At 44.9% G+C, this 21760-nt stretch overlaps 1 protein-coding gene across 3 annotated transcripts in view; it reads left to right on the top strand.

Annotated features, from left to right (window-relative positions):
* The window catches only part of cep112 (centrosomal protein 112), a 286047-nt gene that overhangs the window by 21648 nt on the left and 242639 nt on the right, over positions 1–21760 (top strand). For all 3 annotated transcript variants that reach the window (XM_055653750.1, XM_055653748.1, XM_055653749.1), the window contains 3 exons: positions 1821–1952; positions 7488–7678; positions 9420–9583. In XM_055653750.1, the coding sequence (XP_055509725.1) occupies positions 1835–1952; positions 7488–7678; positions 9420–9583 (473 nt within the window). In that variant the 5' untranslated portion in view covers positions 1821–1834. The remainder of the gene's footprint in view (positions 1–1820; positions 1953–7487; positions 7679–9419; positions 9584–21760) is intronic.

The raw sequence follows: 21760 nt of genomic DNA, 5'->3' as shown, positions 1-21760 counted from the left end.
CAGCCCTGGACAGACAGGATACCGGTCTGGATCAGTTGCAGCCCAGGATTACAGCCATTTTGATATAGAAATACAGATTAGTTATTAATTGAAAGATACAGCATGGAAACAGACCCTAAGGTCCACCATCGATCACCTGTTCACAGCATGTTATCCCACCTGATCATCCACTCCCTACACACTTTGAGGTATGGAAGGAAGCGGAGCACCTGGAGGAAACCTACATGGTCACAAGACGTATGTGCAAACTCCAGACAGATAACACCCAAGTTCAGGATTGAACCAGTGTCTCTGGCACTGTGTTGCTGCAGCAGCAGCAGCAGCAGCTGTGCAGCCTTTTGCTGTAGGTGCTATCATAGCAAAGGATTGCAACAATTAAAAGCTCATAGCATTATAATGTGTGGAAATTGCAATAAATTGCTTCATCATGGCCAAGATATTTGCAGGTCCAATTTTCGCTATGTCCATCTGAGGCATATGATATCCTATTGTAAACATTCTCAAAATTGTGGCAAATCCAGGAGGAATGAGCTGAACTGGCGCTTAATAATAAGGAAGTTCTACCTGTTATTTGTAGACTATACCCAGAAACAAGCAACATTGAATAGGCTGAAAAAGGGTCCCCACCTGAAATGTCACCTGACCCACTCATTCAACATTGATTCAACATTGGGCCGAGAGCACCTTCGGCTATCATTTTGTCTTAAGCTCATTGCTCAATAGAGTCATACCGCATGAAAGCAGGCCCTTCGACCCAACTTGCCCACACCTACCAACATGTCCTATCTACACTAGTCCCACCTGCTTGTGTTTGGCCCTAAACATGTCCTACACATGTAGCTATCTAATTGTTTCTTAAACGTTGCGATAGTAAAACTGCCTCAACTACCTCCTCTGGCAGCTTGTTCCACACACCAACCACTCTGTGTGGAAAATGTTACCATTCAGATTCCTACTAAATCCTATTAAAACATCTTTTCCCCCCCCTTCACCTTAACGCCCTCTGGTTCTCGAATTGCCCAATGGGACAACAAAACAACTAGACCGGTGTTTCCTCCAAAATGTTTTGCTTTGTCTTTGTAATCGGAGTAAGGTAAGAAGACCCAGACAAATGAATGGTCCCCAGAAAGGTGGATGGCTCACAAATAAAACTTTGAATCAGTTTTCAACATGGCTGTAAAAAGGGTGTGCACCAGCAATGATACTAGGCAAAGGCAAACAGAGATGTCGCAAATGACGGGCAAGCTCTTGCAGGACTAATGTATTGATTCTTCAGATCAATTGCTTAAGTAGACAGTAACAAGACAGTTACCTATCACCTATTTCCCTCCCTCTGGCTTCAGATATTATTCTTTTCATTACTTGACGCACATTTGTCTTTTCACTATACCCTTTGACAATTACTCCACCCAACTATCATTCAACTCTTTCCCCCCCCCCCCCCCCCCCCCCCACCTGTATCCACCATTCACTTGCCAGGATTTGTCCCACCCTTAGCTCTTTTCCAGCTTCCTTTATAATGGCAGGCATATGTTGGCCTTAGGACAGATTATCATGTCCAGAAATTTGAAGCTGTTGACTCTCTCCACTGCCGTCCCATCAATGAAGATGGATTTATGGACTCTCGGCTTTTCCCACCTGAAGTCAACAATCAGCTCTGTCGCCCTGTTAACGTTCAGAGAAAGATTGTTGTTCAAGCACCACAACCAGATTATCGATCTCCCTCATGAACTCTGACATCATTATCGTTTATCGTCCTTGAAGTTGTTAGATTTTAAACATCTTCTGCTGTACTGATGCTTTGTTCTCTGTTGGATCAGGTTGTTGTGAGTAGATGTACCAAAGAAGCGTGATGGCCAATCAGGAGGAAACCTGGGAAAAGCTGGATTCAGAATTTGATCACTACTTGGTTGATATGAAACCATTTGTTCTGAAACTTGTACACAAGTCAGGTAAAGTAATAATTATTTATAACATTCTTGAAGTTCGGAGTCATACAGCACAGAAACAGGCCCTTTGGTTCAACTAATCCATGCCGACCAAACTGGCCAATCTAAGATAGTCCCATTCGCTTGCATTTGGCCAATTTCCATCTAAATCTTGTCTCTTTATTTACCTCTACTGATGCCTCTTATGGCCACAGTATTTGTGTAGGTGATCCAGTTGAGTTCCTTGTTAATGGTGATCTACATAATGTAAATGGTGGAAAATTTGGTGTTGGTAATGCAATTGAACATCAAGAGGAGCTGTTTAGATTATCTCTTGTTGGAAATGGTTATTAACTGGCACTTTGTTGCCAAGTTTCAGTCAATGCCTGTGAGTTGTCTGGATCTTGCTGCATTCAGTTGTTGCTGAACTTTACAAATAGATTGCATAGGAAGGAACTGCAGAATCACATGTTTAATCAATTATGTTTTATTATTAATGTTTTATGTGTCATTCCTAACTGTCACTGTATGTCGTTGTCACTTGTGGGCGGAGCATCAAGGCAAATTCCTTGTATGTGAATACTTGGCCTATAAACTTATACATTCATTCATTCACTCATTCATTCATTCAGATGCTGGTTTAAACCGAAGATAGACACAAAATGCTGGTGTAACTCGGGTAGTAACACAGGCAGCATCTCTGGAGAGAAGGAATGGGTAACGTTTAGGGTCGAGACCCTTCTTCAGACAGTTAGGGGAAAGGGAAACGAGAGATAGAGATGTTGAGAGATATTGAACAAATGAATGAAAGATATGCAAAAAAAGTCAGAGCAGGAGGAATCAGAGGGGGAGCACGAGAGGGGATGTTGCAGAACTCTTGTCAGAAATGGGAGGAGAACTTCTCCAAAGTAAACATACCTTGAGGAGATTTTGCAATGGAGCAGACAAAATGCGTAGGAAGGAACTGCGAATGCTGGTTTAAACCGAAGATAGACACAAAATGCTGGAGTAACTCAGCGGGAAAGGCTGCATCAAAAATGCTGGAGTAACTCGCAAATAGAATGTTATGCAATCATGAATGAGTACCCCCAATTGTTATCTTATGATGGAATCCTGTTGATGAAACAGCTGAAGATATTTGGGCTCTATTTGGATCAAAAATAAGCTTTATTCAGAACAAAAATCATAAATAAACAAAAGCTGCACAAACTCCTCACACATTTTCAGTGTCTATACATTTAGTAGTGTCATAGTCAGCAGTACTTGCACCTGTCTTGACACAAAATACCCATGCCACTCATGTGCCCCCGTTCTCCTGGGGTGGTATCCTCTCCCTGTATGAGGGATGCCCCACATGGACTCAGGCCCCCGATGTCCAGCAGCAGGAGGACTCTGGACTGTGGTCCTCCCTCACAGAGCCTCCCTCAACAAGCTTCAATGCATCTCATAGCAAGTGCTCCTGCAGTCTGGAATGGACTAGTCAGCAATATCTCCTTATAGACATCTCGCTGTGTTGAGAGACCAAGTTTGGGGCAGATCAAAAAGTGTACTTCCCCGAATTGATGGTCTTCCAGCGGCACTTGATGTCTGTCTCAAAGAGTTTCCTGATAAACTCTTGGAGCTAAGATGATTCCCTCAATGACCACAATCATCTTCCTTTATGCATTGCAGTGTTCTATATTTTGATGCCCATTAACTTCAATTCCACCAGAGCTCCTTGATTTCAATAGGAGTTAATCTCTCCTCACGTCTTGTGTAAGGAGGAACAGCAGATGCTGGGTTTAAACTGAACATAGACACAAAAAAGTAGCAGTAACTCAGCGGGACAGGCAGCATCTCTGGAGAGAAGGAGTGGGTGACGTTCCAAGGTCGAGACCCTTTTTCAGACGGGTTAGGTATAAGGCAAACGAGAGATATAGAAGGTGATGTGGAGAGATAAAGAACAATGAATGAAATATATGCAAAAAAGTAACAATGATAAAGGAAACAGGCCATTGTAAGCTGTTTGTAGGGTGAAAATGAGAAGCTAGTGCGACTTGGGTGGGGGAGGAATGGCGAGAGAGAGAAAGCAAATGCCGGGGCTACCTAAAGTGAGAGAAATCAATATACCACTGGGCTGTAAGCTGCCCAAGCAAAATATGAGATGCTGTTCCTCCAATTTGCGTTTTGCCTTACTCTGACAATGGATGAGACCGAGGACAGAAAGGTCTGTGTAGGAAGGGGAAGGAGAATTAAAGTGTCCAGCAACCGGGAGAGCAGGTCGGTTCAGGCGGGCTGAGCGAAGGTGTTCCGCGAAACAATCTGCTTTTGGTCTCGCCGATGTATAAGAGTCCACATCTTGAATAACTGATACAGTAGATGAGTTTGGAGGAGGTGCAAGTGAACCTCTGTGCAAGGGAGGAGGTATAGCAACAGGGGAAGGTACCTGGGGAGGGAGTGGTTTGGGTGGGAAGGGATGAGTTAATCAGGGAGTTGTGGAGGGAATGGTCTCCAGAAGGCGGAAAGGGGTAGAGATGGGAAAATGTGGCTAGTGTTGGGATCCCGTTGGGGGTGACGGAAATTTTGGAGGATTATGTGTTACATGTGATGGCTGATGGGGTGGAAGATAAGGACTAGGGGGACTGTCTCTGTTGCGACGAGTTGGAGCAAGGGCGGAGATGCGGGGCACTGAGGAGACACGAGTGTGGGCCTCCTCTATGATGGGAAAGGGGAACCCCCGTTCCCTAAAGAATAAGGACATCTTGGATGTTCTAGTATGGAACACCACATCTTGGGCGCAGATGCGGCATAGACGGAGGAATTGGGAGTAGGGAATAGAGTCTTTGCAGGAAGCAGGATGGGAAGAAGTGCAGTCGAGATAGATGTGAGAATCAGTGGGTTTGTAATAGACGTCAGTCAATAATCTATTTTCTGTGATGGAGACTATGAGATCAAGAAAGGGGAGGGAGTTGTCAGAGATGGTCCACGTAAATTTGAAGGCAGGATGAAAATTGGTGGCGAAGTTGCAGAAGTCCACGAGTTCTGCATGGGTGCAGGAGGTAGCACCAATGCAGTCATCAATATAACGGAGATAGAGTTTGGGGATGGGGCCTGTGTATGCCTGGAACAGGGATTGTTAACGGCGATAGAATTTGGGGATATGGACAGTGAACGGAGATAGAGTTCGGAGATAGGGCCAGTCACTCTACACCTCCATCCCCCTCCAGGAAGGCCAAAAAGCCCTTGGTTTCTTCCTCGACAGCAAAACCATCCAATTTCCCTCTATTAAGTCGTCAAGTTTATTCGTCACATACACATACGAGATGGGCAGTGAAATGAAAAGTGGCAATGCTCGCGGACTTTGTACAAAAAGACAAACAAACAAACAACCAAACAAACTACAAACAGAATGGAACAGAATCACATATTCTTTTACATATTGTGGGTGGAAGGAAAAAGGGAAAAAAGCAGCAATTAAAAAAAAAGCAGTAGAGTGGTACAGTAAAGTTAGTCCCTGGTGAGATAGGAGTTTACAGTCCTAATGGCCTCTGGGAAGAAACTCCTTCTCAACCTCTCCGTTCTCACAGCATGGCAATGGAGGCGTTTACCTGACCGTAGCAGCTGGAACAGTCTGTTGCAGGGGTGGAAGGGGTCTCCCATGATCTTATTGGCTCTGGAGTTGCACCTCCTGATGTATAGTTCCAGCAGAGGGGTGAGTGAAGGTCCCATAGTGCGTTCGGCCGAACGCACTACTCTCTGCAGAGTCTTCTTGTCCTGGGAAGAACAATTCCCAAACCAGATTGTAATATTTCAGGACAAGATGCTTTCCACAGCTGCTGAGTAGAAGCACTGGAGGATCCTCTGTGACACTCTGAATTTCCTGAGGTGGTAAAGGCACTGCCTTGCCTTACTCACGAGTTGCGGCGTGTGATGTCCATGTCATATCCTCAGAGATATGGACTCCCAGGTATTTAAAACAGCTCACCCTATCCCCATTTATCCTCAATGATGTGTACGTCCCCGGATGTAACATTCGCCCTCAACAACTTTTCTTTTGACTCCTCCGTCCAAGGCGTAGCTATGGGAACCACATGGGCCCCAGTTATGCCTGCTTCTTTGTAGGGTACATTGAACAATCCCTGTTCCAGGTGTACACTGGCCCTATCCCTGAACTCTATCTCCGTTTCATTGCTGACTGCATCGGTGCTACCTCAACCCGAAACATCACCCATTCCTTCTCTCCAGAAATGCTGCCTGTCCCGCTGAGTTACTCCAGCATTTTGTGTCCATCTCCTCACATTTTAGTCTTTTAGGTTCTGAATGTTGAAGGATATGTTTGTGCATTAGTCATACTCCACTGCTTGTCTGATCAGAACTTGTTGAATTAAATATTTCAAAAGAAAATATTTATAAACTTAATTTTGTAATTCCATCAATTTTTATTTTCAACTTGTTTGGCTGCATGTTTGCATTTGGTCAGGTTTCCTAAAAACAGTTTGAGTCTGGTTCCCAACAAAGGTATGCCACAGGTTCAGTAATAAGTTTATATTTCAACCCATTTTCTCTCTTGGCCGTCTTCCTCTGTGGAGGAATCGACATTAGATTAGAATTTGATTCCTTTATTGTCATTCAGACCTTTCGGTCTGAACGAAATTATGTTGCCTGCAGTCATACACAGAACCAATAAAAACAAAACATACAATAAACGCAAGTTAAACATCCACCACAGTGAGTTCACCAAGCACATCCTCACTGTGATGCAGGCAAAGTCTTAGTCTCCGTCTCTTCCCTCCTTGTTCTCCCTCTGCACTGAGGTGATCGATCCAGGACGGAGATGCCGCCCTCCAGTCCAGCGGACCTCCGTGGTGATGTTGCCGCCGCCAAAAGCCGGAACGCCGTCTCATCAGCTCCGGGCAGTCGCCCCAGCTCCAGGCCGCCGCACCAGCTCCGGGCAGTCGCCCCAGCTCCAGGCCGCCGCACCAGCTCCGGGTCCCGCAATCTCCCCTCCGGGCCGCCGCCCCAGCTCCGGGTCCCTCCGGGTCCCTCAGTCTCCGCTCCGGGCCGCCGCTGCATCAGCTCGAGGCCGCCGCCGAAAGCCAGAACGCTGCACCAGCAAGTCGGGCCACCGCTGGGGAAGGGGGATACGACACAAAAATGTCGCATTCCCCCGAAGGAAGAGACAGAGAACATGCTTCACCTCCTCCTCCCCCCCCCCCCCCCCCCCCCCCCCCCCCCCCCCCCCCCCCCCCCCCCCCCCCCCCCCCCCCCCCCCCCCCCCCCCCCCCCCCCCCCCCACCCCCCCCCCCCCCCCCCCCCCCCCCCCCCCCCCCCCCCCCCCCCCCCCCCCAACACACCCCCAACAAACTAAATCTTAACCGAAAGAAGACAAAAAAAAAACAACAGAAAAAAAATAAAGACAGACGGATTACAGGCGAGCCGCAGCTGTTAACAGCGTCGCCACTTCCGGACATGTTTGTTCTCCCATTTCTATAACATCATATTACTTGGTATTGTTATTGCTAACATTTTATTTGCAGTAAGGAATAACTGGCTTTTGAAAATTCTGTTTACATGCTACAGAGCGGCAGAGATGTGCACTGTGGATCAAGAAATTATGTGATCCATCTGGAGCTGGGGCAGGAGTTACGGGACGGAAGAATCGCAATCTATATGCCAAGCTTCTATTGCACATGCTTAGACGGGGAGTTCTTGAAGGGCCTTTCACACAGAGACCAGAACCTGGATCTCTTAAAACACTACCATCTTACATGGTATGTATGATGTGTTCATGAATTTTCACCATTTTTCTTAAAATACAGTCACTGCATTCCTTCTGAAGGTGTACTCTCTGCCCATTTTTTGTGAGATTGTGCAGTTGTTAATACTTTCATTAGATGTCACTGTTGGCTTTGTTGTGGTATTAAAATGTATTTTAAAAATTAACTTACAAAAAATGTAGGCCTGGGAAGCTCTTCACTCATAACATTGAAATTCATATCTGAGGTCCTTGTCCCCTCCGTCCTGAGGGTGAAGTGTGTGTGTCCAATTTGATTGTGTGCCTATGTAATTTACAGCTTTAAGGCCCATTTCATTGATAATTTGGATGACATTTGACTGTCCTTCTTTGCTTTAGTTCAAAGGGACTAAAAAGTCCAAACGCCTAGGTTAAAAAAATGTTGCTTTTTACTGAAACTGATCTATTTTGTCTAGTTTGCTTAAAAACTGTTAAATGCCCAAATACATTGCTGTAGCCAGGATCAAATTCCAAATAACATATTGTATGACACATTTTGCTTGTTGATTTGGCAACAATATGAAAGGCATTGTCATATTCCTGTATATATGAAGTTTTCCCAATTGATTCATCAATATATAGTGTGCCTGTGACTATTTAAATCATTATTTTTGTTGAGTAAAAAAAAGATGAAGTGAGTTATTTTGTATTCTTACCAAATTTGTACCAATGTTGACTATATTGACTATTGCAAGGCCTTTGATAAGGTTCCGTAAACTGACTGAATGGAGAATTGGCTTCATGAAACAAAGGGTGATGGTGGTAGGTTTTTTTTCAGACTGGTTGCCTGGGGTGTTCCTCAGGGATCAGTGCTGGGCCCATTGTGATTTATATCGACGATTTGAATGAGGATATACAAGGCATGATTAGTAAGTTTGCAGATGACACTAAAGTGGGTGGTATCAGAGATGGTGAAGGTGGTTATTAAAAATTGCAGCAAGCTCTTGATCAGCTGGGCAAATGGGCTGAGGAATGGCTAATAGTTTAATGCAGGTAAGTGCGTGATGTTGCATTTAAGGAATTCAAACCAGGTCAGGTCCTTAATAGTGAATGTTAGGGCCCTGGGGAATGTTGTAGAGCGGAAGGATTAGGAGTACAGGTACACAGTTCCCTGAACGTGTCGTCACAGGTAGATAAGGTGGTCAAGAAGGCTTTTGCTACATTGGCCTTTATTGGTCATAGTATTCAGTGTGGAAGAAACACGAACTGCAGTTGCTGGTTTACCAAAAAAAGACAACAGTGGTGGAATAACTCAGCATGTGAGGCTGCATCCTGGAGAATATAGAGAATTGACATGTTGGTTCGGGACCATAGACTGGCCCACTTTTTTAAGAAGTGGAGGGAGGGTAGCATCTCACTCCATTACAATGGTTTGGGTCTTGGGGAATATGCAGTACAAGCTCACAAATTCTTTACTCTTCAATGTTGAGTGATAGTGCACCAAATAACCAATATACAGGCAATGTGCCAATAAATTAGAGGATGCAAGATTGAAGAGCGGTCTCTGCTCATGAATATTAAGAACAAGTTTGATATTAAATGGGTTCATCAACATTTTGTCTGTTGTCAATGGAGTAGGTACATTGGAATCATTTGAAGCTCGATATTAGCTCGCCCAAAGTTTGGAACTTACTGGCAGATAAAAGGTTGTGATTTATATATTTTGGGACTGGAAATCTCAGTAAGTCAACTCAGTTGTTGTTTTTCTTTAACTGTAGTCTATCTACTTTGATGAACCCAGCTTTTCCACTCCTCCTGAAAACACTGCAGAGGGAATACCAGACTGGGTGAGAGGGGAGCTGGGTGCGGGAGATTCAAAATCCAATAACTCCTGGAGAACCAGTTCTAAAGGTGACTGGTCTATTCCACGAGGTGCCCACAGGTTAGTATTTTTGTTTTAAAGTAAATTCTTTGTGGCATGTTGTATCGTGTTAATCTTGGAACCTGACTTTTTTTCTAAAAGACATTATATAACCACTCTAGACAATAGCTGAAGGAGTTAACAGCTAAACCTCTAGATTGTTTCTGGTTACATTCATATTTGTTGTGATCAATTATGTAATTTTAATTGCACATTCATGTTCAATGAATATTTTGCCCAGATTCAGTACTTAAGATATAAATAAGTCTGGAGACACTGCAGATGTTAGAATCTTGAGCAAAACACAAAGTGCTGGAGGAACTCAACAGGTCAGGCAACATCTGTGGAGGAAATGGACAGACTATGTTGAGGCGTTGAGACCCTTCTTCAGACTGATAGAGGTAGGAGAAACTTGGGCGGAAAAGAGTCGGGGGCAGGACAAAACCTGGCAAGAGATTGATGTTTACAGGTGAGGGGGGGGGGGGGGGGGCGGGGGGGCGGTGATTGGCAGATGTGTGGAGTATGTGACAAAGATTAGTGGGGGTAAAGGAGACAAAATGTGTCAGCTAAGGAGAGAAGAGCAGTGAAATGTGAAGCCAGATTGAAGGATATAGGTGGAAGGGGACAGGGGGATGGGAATGAGGGGGGGAATAAAACGGTTATAAAGTCATAATTGATAGGAGTAGAATTAAGACATTCGGCCCATCAAGTCTACTCTGCCATTCAATAGTGGCTGATCTATCTCTCCCCCCAAACCGCAATCTCCTGCCTTTTCCCCATAACCTCTGACACCCGTACTAATCAAGAATCTATCTATCTCTGCCTTAAAAATATCCACTGATTTGGCCTCCACAGCCTTCTGTGGCAAATAATTCCACAGATTCACCACCATCAGACTAAAGAAATCTCCTTCCTAAAAGAACGTCCTTTAATTCTGAGGCAATTACCTCTCGTCCTAGACTCTCCCACGAGTTGAAACATCCTCTCCACATCCACTCTTATCCAAGCCTTTTACTGTTCTATGTTTCAATGAGTTTCCCCCCTCATTCTTCTAAACTGCCGCGAGTACAGGCCCTGTGCTCATCATAGGTCAACCTACTCATTACTGGAATCATACAGGTGCACAACCTTTTATCCGAAAGCCTTGGGACCAGACACTTTTCGTAATTCAGAATTTTTCGGCTTTCGGAATGGAAGATTTTTAGCGTAGATTTTAACGGCTGGCGCAGTGGTAGAGTGCTCGGCTCATATCCACATGGTCGCGAGTTTGCGCCTCGATCCCGGCAGTTACTCGATCGCGAGTTTCAGCTTTCAATGTAGATTTTTCTTGCAGAATAGGAGAGAATAGGGAGGGTTAGGCTGGGATCATTCTCTGCGAGATGATCTTAGTGCGGGAGACAAGTGTAGGAGAGGTGTACCGACTGTGTGGGCAGAACTTTGGAAGTGATTGCCCACCATTCTCAAAAGCCGCTGTGTCTCCCTGTCCCTCCAACTCCAGAGGAATCCGTTCCTTGATGGGCCGCTACGGCAACAAGTGGCAGTTCGCCCACAGCCCGAGCTGCGCCCCCTCATCCGCAACCACAGGTTCCTCTGGAGTTGGAGCGGGGCTGGGCTAGAGTTGTTGCTGGCTGTGAGTCTCTGGGATCCCCGTGCTTGCAGTGGGCCTGGGGGTCGGTGTCCCAATGAGGGGGCGCAGCTCGGGCTGTGGGCGAACTGCCACTTGTCGCTGTAGCGGCGCATCGGGGAGCGGCTTCTGGTGGTCCTGACGTCTCTCAGCTCCTGTCCAGGGGGGTGGCCGGAGACGTCAGGACCAACAAGAACCCGCTCCCCGATGCGCCGCTACAGCGACAAGTGGCAGTTCGCCCACAGCCCGAGCTGCGCCCCCTCATCCGCAACCCGGGTTCCCCTGGAGTTGGAGCGGGGCTGGGCTAGAGTTGCTGCTGGCTGTGAGTCTCCATGCTTGCAATCGGTGTCCCGTTGGTCCTGACGTTTCCGGCCACCCCCCTGGAATAGAGCTGAGACTGGGAACTGTACCGCCCTTTTGCCCCCTCCCTCTGCAACTGCAAACAACCCCACAGTTCCCAGTCTCAGCTCCTGTACAGGGGGGTGGCTGGAGATGTCACAGCCCGAGCTGCGCCCCCTCATCCGCAACCCCAAGACCAAGACGCACCTTGCACACCATCAGCTTCGGTCCCTACGGGGAGCGTGTTCCTCTGGAATTGGAACGGGGCTGGGCTGCTGCTGGCTGTGGGTCTCTGGGATCTCCATGCTTGCAGTGGGCCTGGGGGCCGGTGTCCCGTTGGTCCTGACGTCTCCGGTACTGGCACTGGCTCCGACGTGAAGGCAGTGCAAAGCCCCCGCGCCAGTGCAACGGGCGGGGAGCTGGAGAGGGGAGGGAAGGGGTCACACATATGGCTGGGAAGCAGAAGGGTGTAGGTGGGGTGAAACTGAAAGGAGCGACAATTTGCTGCTGCCTGCCCGCTGAGTTTAAAAGTTCCCACGCAAGACTCACGATACACTGTGTATCGTGAGTCTACCGTGGGAACTTTTTAACCCAGCGGGCAGGCAGCAGCAGATTGTAAATTATTAACCCTCCCGCGCAATATACCCTCACCTTCTCTTTTATGAATGGGGATTTAGTTCCCCTTTCTTCGAGGTACCAACCGGAGGTTCCGCTGTCACCTCTGCGGGCCGCCCTCGGTGAACGTTTTCAAGGACCTTTCTTCAAGGACCGAAAAAATGTCGCTATTCGGAGCTTTTCGTTATTTGGATCGTTGGATAAAAGGTTGTGCACCTGTACTCGTAAACCTTCTCTGGACCCTCTCCAGAGCCAGCACATCTTTCCTCAGATATTACTTTCTCAGTTCTGATCAAGGGTCCTAAAATGCTAACATTGTTTCTCTCTGCACAGATATTACCTGACCTGCTGAGTGGTTCGAGCATTTTCTGTTTTTATTTTGGTATCATTACTGGTAATTATAACTTATTGGATTGTTATTATATTTAAAAAAAAGCTATTTGGTTCAATAATATAGAAAATAGGTGCAGGAGGAGGCCATTTGGACCTTCGAGCCAGCATCGCCATTCATTGTGATCATGACTGATCGTCCCCAATCAATAACCCGTGCCTGCCTTCTCCCCATATCCCTTCATTCCACTAGCCCCTACAGCTCTATCTAACTCTCTCTTAAATCCTTCCAGTGATTTGGCTTCCACTGCCCTCTGTGGCAGGGAATTCATGTGAAACTTGTGTTCATAACTCTCTGGGTGAAAATGTTTTTTCTCACCTCAGTCTTAAATGGCCTCCCCTTTATTTTAAGACGGTGACCCCTGGTTCTGGACTCGCCCAACATTGGGAACATTTTTCCTGCATCTAGCTTGTCCAGTCCTTTAATAATTTTATATGTTTCTATAAGATCCCCCTCATCCTTCTAAACTCCAGTGAATACTAGCCTAGTCTTTTCAATCTTTCCTCTTTGGGGAAGAAAATCTGCCATGCTTAGCTGGCCTATGTGTGAATGGACTTGCTATCTATCCCCTAAATTGCTCAACAAGCTGTCAAGGGAAAGTATGGCAGGGCAATAGATGTTGGCTTTGCCAGTGCTGCTAAAATCTCAAAAAACCATAGTTAATCAGTTGTGTGTCAGCAGATCACAAATGTGGTTGAGCTTAACTGCCACCCTCGGCAAAATGCACACCATCGTGACATGTGTGTGATATGAATGAATTTCAGTTAAATATTCCACACTGATTTAAAAAAAAAAATCTGATGACTGATTATAATGAAGATAGACACAAAAAGCTGGAGTAACTTTTTGACAAAAGTGATATTTTGGGTCGAGACGTTTTTTTCAGACAGTCAGGGGAGAGAGCACCGAGAGATATGAAAAGGTACAAATTAATGAAAGATATGCAAAAAATACATATCAAAGCCAGCAGTGATGATCAAGGAAAGGTGGAACCCACAATGGCCCATTGTTCGCTGTGGGGACGGTTGATAATGATTAATACAAACAGTGAAACAGCAGGACGACAGTGAAACTCATACGATTGTTGGTTTGAGAGTTCTTTCATACAATTGCCCTTGGGTCTGTTTGATGCCATTTTTGGATGTCAATGATCCAGATCTGAGGATTGAATAATGTGTGTCACTGTTTATATTTTTATACAATTAGCCACATCACTATTTAAACTACTTCACATAAAATCAGATTTTGTTCCAATTTAATGTGATGCTTCCTCAACCAATGTTGGTTGTGTCCTATTTATTTTTAACTTGCGATGGGTTGCAACAGGAAATAGATGTAGCAAGGGCTGATGTAATAAACATTTTATTGTGCCAATGTATCCTTGGAAAACCTGGTAAAATAATGCACACGAGAAGTCTCAAAGACTCATAGCAAATGAGTACATGTATCAGTCTCAAGTTTTTTATTCTGAATGCAGCTTTTGCTGGTGTTGGAGGGAGGGAGAGAGATTATTTTTCCTTTGGGGGAAAAACAGATAAGCTGAAGAAGCATGTTAGACTAACTGTGGGTGCGAGCTTGATTTATTGCATTGACTAATTATTTGAATTTTCATGTATTTTACTTAAAGATGGATTCAATGTGTACTTGTGTACTAATGGAAAATTCTGCTCTTAGGAAGAGGAAGAACCCATTTTTCCTCCATTGTCAAGTGTTTAATTGTCATATGCACTGAAAGCAGAACAATTACATTCTTGCTTGTGAGGCTAGTGGTGCAGGTAGTGTGAGTTAATTACTCACTATGAGTAACGTGTGTAAGAAGTTGGATGTATGGTACACCTTGTCTTTCGTGATTCCTTTCATTGACCTTCACTTGCAGTTTATCCACGCTTTCTTGTCCTCTTGGTTTAGTATCTCTCGTCCTTTCTTCCTCATCCACCAAAGCTTACAGAGCTGCATTGGAAATTTGCGGTGACAGTTACTGTCAACTTTCAGTGAATTGGCAACACCTCCAGAATGACCAAAAGGTCTACGGAAGTCAAACCAAAAGAATGACCAACAGATCTACTTTGGTTCAGAAATGGCATTAATTATGACATGAACTAGTGCGAGCCACGGAGAAGATTTGGGGCTTAAGTGCCAAGGGCAGTGGAGTGCAATTGCTGAAATGAAAAGTAATCTGCCTTGGATCAAGTGGGCATGAATAAATTGCTCAGTGATTTCAATGGCCATGTTCCAAATCCCGCTAGGTTAGACTTCTGCCTCAGCTATTTAGCTAACAAGGTCAATGATAGTATTTGCAGCAGTATTATGGTTATTAATTGATTTTTAAATTATATTTATGTATGTATTGTGTTTGCGGGCCTGTTAAGCTACTGCGAATAAGAATTTAATTGTTCCATGGTTGGTACATATGACAACACTCTTGACTTCACAGCAATGCTTTGATCTGGTAAGTTATTGTTGTGTCATGTTTTTGCAACATAGATCAGCAGGTGGCGTTCTATGGTGGTTGTATTCAAGCTTGGGATCTGGTAGGCAAAATAAAGTGGCTGTCATGTTTGGAGCATGTACTTTAGCATGCAGTGGGAGTTTGTATCATCCTCTGGACTTGTATATTCTTTAAGGTTCAGTTGGAATCATTACTGGTGTTTGTGTTTTAACTGGAATCTGAGAGGACTGCATATTGAAACCGCAATAGTGCTATCAGTTCAGGAAGTCTTTAGTACTTTTGATATTTGGCCGGAATAATATTTTTAAATTGTTCTTAATTAGATTTCCTTTGAACATGGAACAGTACAGTGCCAGAACAGGCCCTTCGGACCATAATGACAATGCTGAACGTGATGTCAAATTGAACTAATCCCACCTGCCTACATGTGATCCATATCATCCCTTGTCCATCTAAAAGACTCATAAATGCTGTTATCGTATCTGGATCTACTACCACCTCTGGCAGCCGTTCCAGGCACCCACCACTATGTCTTTAAAAATAAGATCTTGCCTAAATCTTCTGTCTGGTTTCCCCTCAAATTCCAACACTCCAGAGAAAATAATCCAGGTTTGTCTAATCTTTCGTGAGAGCTAATACTCTTTAATCCAGGCAGCATTATGGTAAATCGCTTCTGTGCCCCCGCCAAACCCTGCGCATCCTTCATATAATGAGTGAACCAGAACTGCACACAATGCTCCTCACGCAGCCAAATCAAAGTTTTGTAAAGCTGCCATAAGTCTTCCTGACATTTTCTGTGCCGTACTATCTGTCTGTGTTGTTACTTTGAGGGAGCTATGGACTTGGACCCCAAGATCCCTCGGTACATCAATGCTGTTAAGGGATCTGCCATTAACTATCTCCTTTTGCCTTATATTTGACCTCTCACCTGCCCAGAGTGAACTCTAGCTGCCATTCTGTACAGCATTCTTCACTGCATCTCCATACATTTTTCGTGTCATCAGCAAACTTATAAACCAACCTGTATACATTGTTATCCAAGTTATTTTTTACAATATCTCAATATTTTGTATATATCTCAAACAACAGAGGTCCCAGCACTGATCCCTGTGGAACACTGGTCACAGACCAACAACCCAAATGACATGTTTCCACCATAATACTGTCTTCAATGGGTAAGCTAGTATTGAATCCAAACAAGCAAGTCACATTGAATCCCATGCATCTTAATCTACACATATAACAATGGAAATGTTTGAGTGACCTGCACAAGTTTGTCCCAATGGCGTTGAGTGTGAATTTTGTAAGCCTATACTCATTCAGAAACCTTTGCACTGAGGAGTCATCAATCATAAGGTTTTTCCCTTCAACTCATTTTATGTGTGAGCATTTGCAGCTGTTTTATGCTCCAGCTGAAAGCGTGAATTGTGAAACCAGAGGAAGGAATGTAGGTAGTGGGAAAAATAGGTAAGTCTAGGTGAGCCACTAGTCTAGAGGGAGAGGGAAGAGGGGGGCGGGGGGAGAGAGTGTGAGGGGGTGTGGTTGTTAGAGGCTACTTAAAATTGGAGATTTCAATGTTCAAACTGTACCAAAGAGGAAAATTAGATGCTGTTCCTCCAGTTTGCGTGTTGCCTCACTCTGACAGTGGAGGAGGCCCAGGATAGAAAGGTCAGTATGGGAAGGAGAGTAAATGATTTCTAATCGGGAGATCCAGAAGGCCTCAGCAGACTGAGTACATGTTTGGCAAAACTGTCACCGAATCTATGCTTGTTCTTGCTGATGTATAGGGAGCCACATTGGGAACACTGGATTCAGCAGATGAGGTTTGAGGATGTACACATGAACCGCTGACTCGCTTGGAAGGACTGCTGGGGTCCCTGGAATGTGGCAAGGGAGGAAGAAAAAGGATAGCTCATTCTTCAGTGGTTGACTTGGGTTATAAGTTTATGTGTTTCTCCTCTCCATTGGAAAATACAAATGTAGATTTCTCCACTTTGTGGAACAGGAATGTCTGAGCTTTTGGTTATGCAAAATGCTGGAATCCAGAGCAACAAACAAACTGCTGCTGGAGCTCAGTGGGTCAAGCCCCATTTGTTGGGAAGGAAAGGTGTTTATACTCGTTCTCACCTAGCACACAGCCAACAAAGGCCTGTTTCTTTTATCATCGTTACTTTTTTGCATATCTTTCATTCATTTGCTCTATATCTCTCTACATCACCGTCTATATCTCCCGTTTCCCTTTCCCTTGACTAGGTTTGAAGGGGGGTCTCGACCCAAAACGTCACCTATTCCTTTTCTCCTGAGATGCTGCCTGATCCTGCTGAGTTGCTCCAGCTTTTTGTGTCTATCTGAGGTTTTGGTTGCCTGCCACATAAATGTTCCATTCATATCCCACTCTGATCTACTCATCCGTGGCATCTTACACTAATTCAATGAGGCTCAGTTCAAACATGAAAAATGACTCCTTTTTCAATTTGCACAACATGTAGCTTTCTGGTATCAATATTAAATTCTCATGCTTTAGCTAACTCACTCATTCCCTCTGTCTCAGAATTGGTCATTTCTACCATTTCTACCTGTATTTTTGGCTCGATTTTTCTCTATATTAATACAGATGGTTTACATAGCAACATAGAAAATAGGTGCAGAAGTAGGCCATTCGGCCCTTCGAGCCTGCACCGCCATTCAATATGATCATGGCTGATCATCCAACTCAATATCCTGTACCTGCCTTCTCTCCATACCCCCTGATCCCTTTAGCCACAAGGGCCGCATCTAACTCCCTCTTAAATATAGCCAATGAACTGGTCTCAACTACCTTCTGTGGCAGAGAATTCCAGAGATTCACCACTCTCTGTGTGAAAAATGTTTTCCTCATCTCGGTCCTAAAAGATTTCCCCCTTATCCTTAAACTGTGACCCCTTGTTCTGGACTTCCCCAACATTGGGAACAATCTTCCTACATCTAGCCTGTCCAACCCCTTAAGAATTTTGTAAGTTTCTATAAGATCCCCCCTCAATCTTCTAAATTCTAGCGAGTACAAACTGAGTCTATCCAGTCTTTCTTCATATGAAAGTCCTGACATCCCAGGAATCAGTCTGGTGAACCTTCTCTGTACTCCCTCTATGGCAAGAATGTCTTTCTTCAGATTAGGAGACCAAAACTGTACGCATTACTCCAGGTGTGGTCTCACCAAGACCCTGTACAACTGCAGTAGAACCTCCCTGCTCCTATACTCATATCCTTTTGCTATGAATGCTAACATACCATTCGCCTTCTTCACTGCCTGCTGCACGTGCACTTTTAATGACTGGTGTACCATGGCACCCAGGTCTTGTTGCATCTCCCCCTTTCCTAATCGGCCACCATTCAGATAATACTTTCCTGTTTTTGCCACCGAAGTGGATAACCTCACATTTATTTGAAGTTTGCTGGCTTCATCCCTGCAATAAGCAACACCTAACAGAAATAAGTGTAATCTACTACTTAGTTGCACATTAGTTAATTTATTTTCACACTCAGAAACATTCACTTTGTTCAAGCCATCCTTTCCCATCTTTTCTGCAACTTCAGACCCATTGCTTTCTCTTGAGGCCAGACACCAACTCTCAGACACCTCCTCCTACTTATCCTTGGACCATGATCCCACTTATAAGCACCAGGCCATAATCTCACAGACCATTTCTGATTTTATCACTTCGGGCTGTCTACCACCCAAAACCTTCAACCTTATCGTTCCCCAGCCCCGCACGGCCCGGTTTTATCTTCTCCCTAAAGTCAATATACAGAACTGCCCTGGCAGACCCATTGTTTCCTCTTGCTCCTGTCCCATTGAATTAATTTCCACATACCTCGATTCCATCCTCCCCCCAGTCCAAACCCTCCCTATCTATGTACAAGCCGCCTCACACACCCTTCGTCTCTTCAATGACTTCCATTTTGCAGGCCCCCACTCCCTCATCTTTACTATGTATGTTCAGTCACTCTCTACCTCCAACCCCCACCAGGAAGGTCATAAAGCCCTCCGTTTCTTCCTTGATTGCAGAACCAGCCAATTTCCCCTACCAACACTTTCCTCCACCCAGCAGAGCTGGTCCTTACCCTTAACAACTTCTCCTTTGACTCCTCCCACTTTCTCCAAATCCAAGGAGTAGCCATGGGCACTCGTATAGGCCCCAGCTATGCCTGCCTCTTTGTATGGTACGTCGAGCAATCCCTGTTCCAGGCGTACACTGGCCCTAACCCTAAACTCTATCTCCGCTGCATTGACGACTGCATCGGGACTACCTCTGCACCCATGCAGAACTCACGGAATTCATTAACTTTACTAATTCCCATCCTGCACTCAAATTCACTTGCACCATCACCAACAGCTCCCTACCATTTATTGATCTCACAGGAGATAGACTATGACATATATTATAAACCTCCCACAGCTATCTAGACTACACTTCTTCCACCCTGCCTCCTGCAAAGACTCTATCCACTATTCCCAATTCCTCTGTCTACGACGCATCTGCGCCCAAGATGAGTAGTTCCATACCAGGATATTTGAGATTACTTCTTTCTTTAGGGAACAGAGGTTCCCCTCTTCCATCATCAAGGAGACCCTAGTGAGGACCTCGTCTATAACCCGCAGCTCTGCTCTTGCCCCCCCCTCCGGTCAGTCGTAATAGGGACAGAGTCCCACTGGTCCTCGCCTTTCAACCCATCAGCGGTCGCATACAGCACACAACCCTCCAACATTTTCGCCACCTCCAACAGGATCCCACCACGAGCCACATCTTCCCATCTCCACCGCTTTCCGCAGAGACCGTTCCCTCCGCAGCTCCCTAGTTAACTCATCCCTTCCCACCCAAGTCACCCCCTCCCTGGGTAGTTTCCCCTGCAACGACAGGAGATGTAACACTTGTCCCTATATGTCCTCCCTCAACTCCGTCCAATGACCCTGACAGTCTTTTCAGGTGAGACTTTTCAGAGGTTCACTTGTACCTGCCCCAACCTCATCCACTGCTCCAGCTGTGGACTCCTTTATATCGGTGAGACCAAGTGCAGGCTCGGTGATTGTTTCACTGAACACCTTCGCTCAATCTGCCTAAACCTATCTTGTCTCCCGGTTGCTAAACACTTTAACTCCCCCTCCCATTCCCACACTGCCTTTTCTGTCCTAGACCTCCTACATTGTCAGTGAGACCCAGCGTAAATTGGAGGAACAGCACGAGGTATTTCATTTGGGCAGCTTACACCCTAGCAGTACGAATATTGACTTCTCTAACTTCAAGTAGCCGCTTGCTTTCTCACTCTCTCCATTCCTTCCCCCTTCCCAGTTCTCAGACCAGGCTGACTGTCCCCCGATTACATTTTATCTCTGTTTGCTTTGTTGTCACCTTCTCCTTGCTAACAATGATCTAATGCTACATTTTCCTTGAAGCACATCTCTTTTGATGTCTCATTTTCACACCGTACCCACCCTTATCTCTGTGTCTCCCTCTCCCCTGACTCTCAGTCTGAAGAAGAGTCTCGACCCAAGAAGAAGGGCCTTCCCCCGTTCCAAGGTAGAGTCTGGAACCTGTATTTTCAACTCTGTTTCTCTAACTAGATGCTATCTGACCTGAGGAGTGTTTCCAGCAATACATATTTTATTTCAGATTTACAGCACGTGCATTTATTTTCCAAAAGTTTGAACTAACTTCTATTTGTAAAAGGCTTGCATTTTTGCTGTTTGTTCAGGATGTCCCAATTATCTTGCAGACAATCAAATAGTGATCACACCATTGTGATCAGAAAGGCTGCAAGCAATTTATTATCAGCAAGTGCTGCTTGTATGCCTCGTTGTTACCTTCCCCTCAGCTAACAATGAACCAGTCTACTTTTTCCTTGATCATTATCCTATTTGATCGTGTTTTCACATCTTACCCATCCATATCTCTGTCTCCCTCTCCCCGACTCTGTCTGAAGAAGGGTCTCGACTTGAAACGTCACCCATTCCTTCTCTCCAGAGATGCTACCTGTCCCGCTGAGTTACTCCAGCATTTTGTGTCCATCTGGCAGTAATATGATTATGACCAGATAGACTTACTTTTTAGTAATGATGGTTGAAGGATTAATATTGGTCAGGGTAGCAGATGAGAATTTCAGTGTTTTTCTTCAAATTGATATAATGAGACCTGTTTTGATCCAAGAGAGCAAATGATGGGTTCCTTTGGTGAATGATTCAAAGCCAACATCTTCAACATTGCCCTCACCACTGTACTGCATGTGTCAGTCTAGAATATGTTTTTGGACTCTAGAATGGGCTGTGAACTTGCTTCCTGACTAAGTGAGTCATAGCTTGTGAAGGCAACTTTTTTTTGGCAATTCTAGTTGTCATTAGAAGATCATAGTCGACTTACGTGGTAGCAGTTATTTTAAATATGTAATTCTATAACTGTTTCATTTCAAGTGGCATTAAGGATCACACAGAGATTGAGTCAAGTAGAATCATACATGACAGTAGAGTCATGTGCAAATAGTTTTGCTTCCCTGAAGGCTGTAACTGAGCTTATTGGCAGCTTCTGTGAACTTTTTTTCACGTGCCAGCTAGAATTAGGAGTTTCATTGACTTTAGCTTGAGAAGCTATAATGAGATACAAACTAATGGACCACTACACTGACATGTCCACTTACGGAGAGAGTGACAAACTCACCCAAGATGGTATTCACAAGCAATTGCAAGAAACAAGAAAAATGACTGGAGAAGCAGAGATAAAAGCAACAGAAAAGGTAGAATGAGAAGATAAT

Source organism: Leucoraja erinacea, chromosome 23 (assembly GCF_028641065.1).
Source record: "Leucoraja erinacea ecotype New England chromosome 23, Leri_hhj_1, whole genome shotgun sequence".
NCBI classification, from domain to species: domain Eukaryota; kingdom Metazoa; phylum Chordata; class Chondrichthyes; order Rajiformes; family Rajidae; genus Leucoraja; species Leucoraja erinaceus.
Note: the sequence above shows the minus strand (reverse complement) of the source record. Positions and strands in the feature narration are given on the sequence as shown.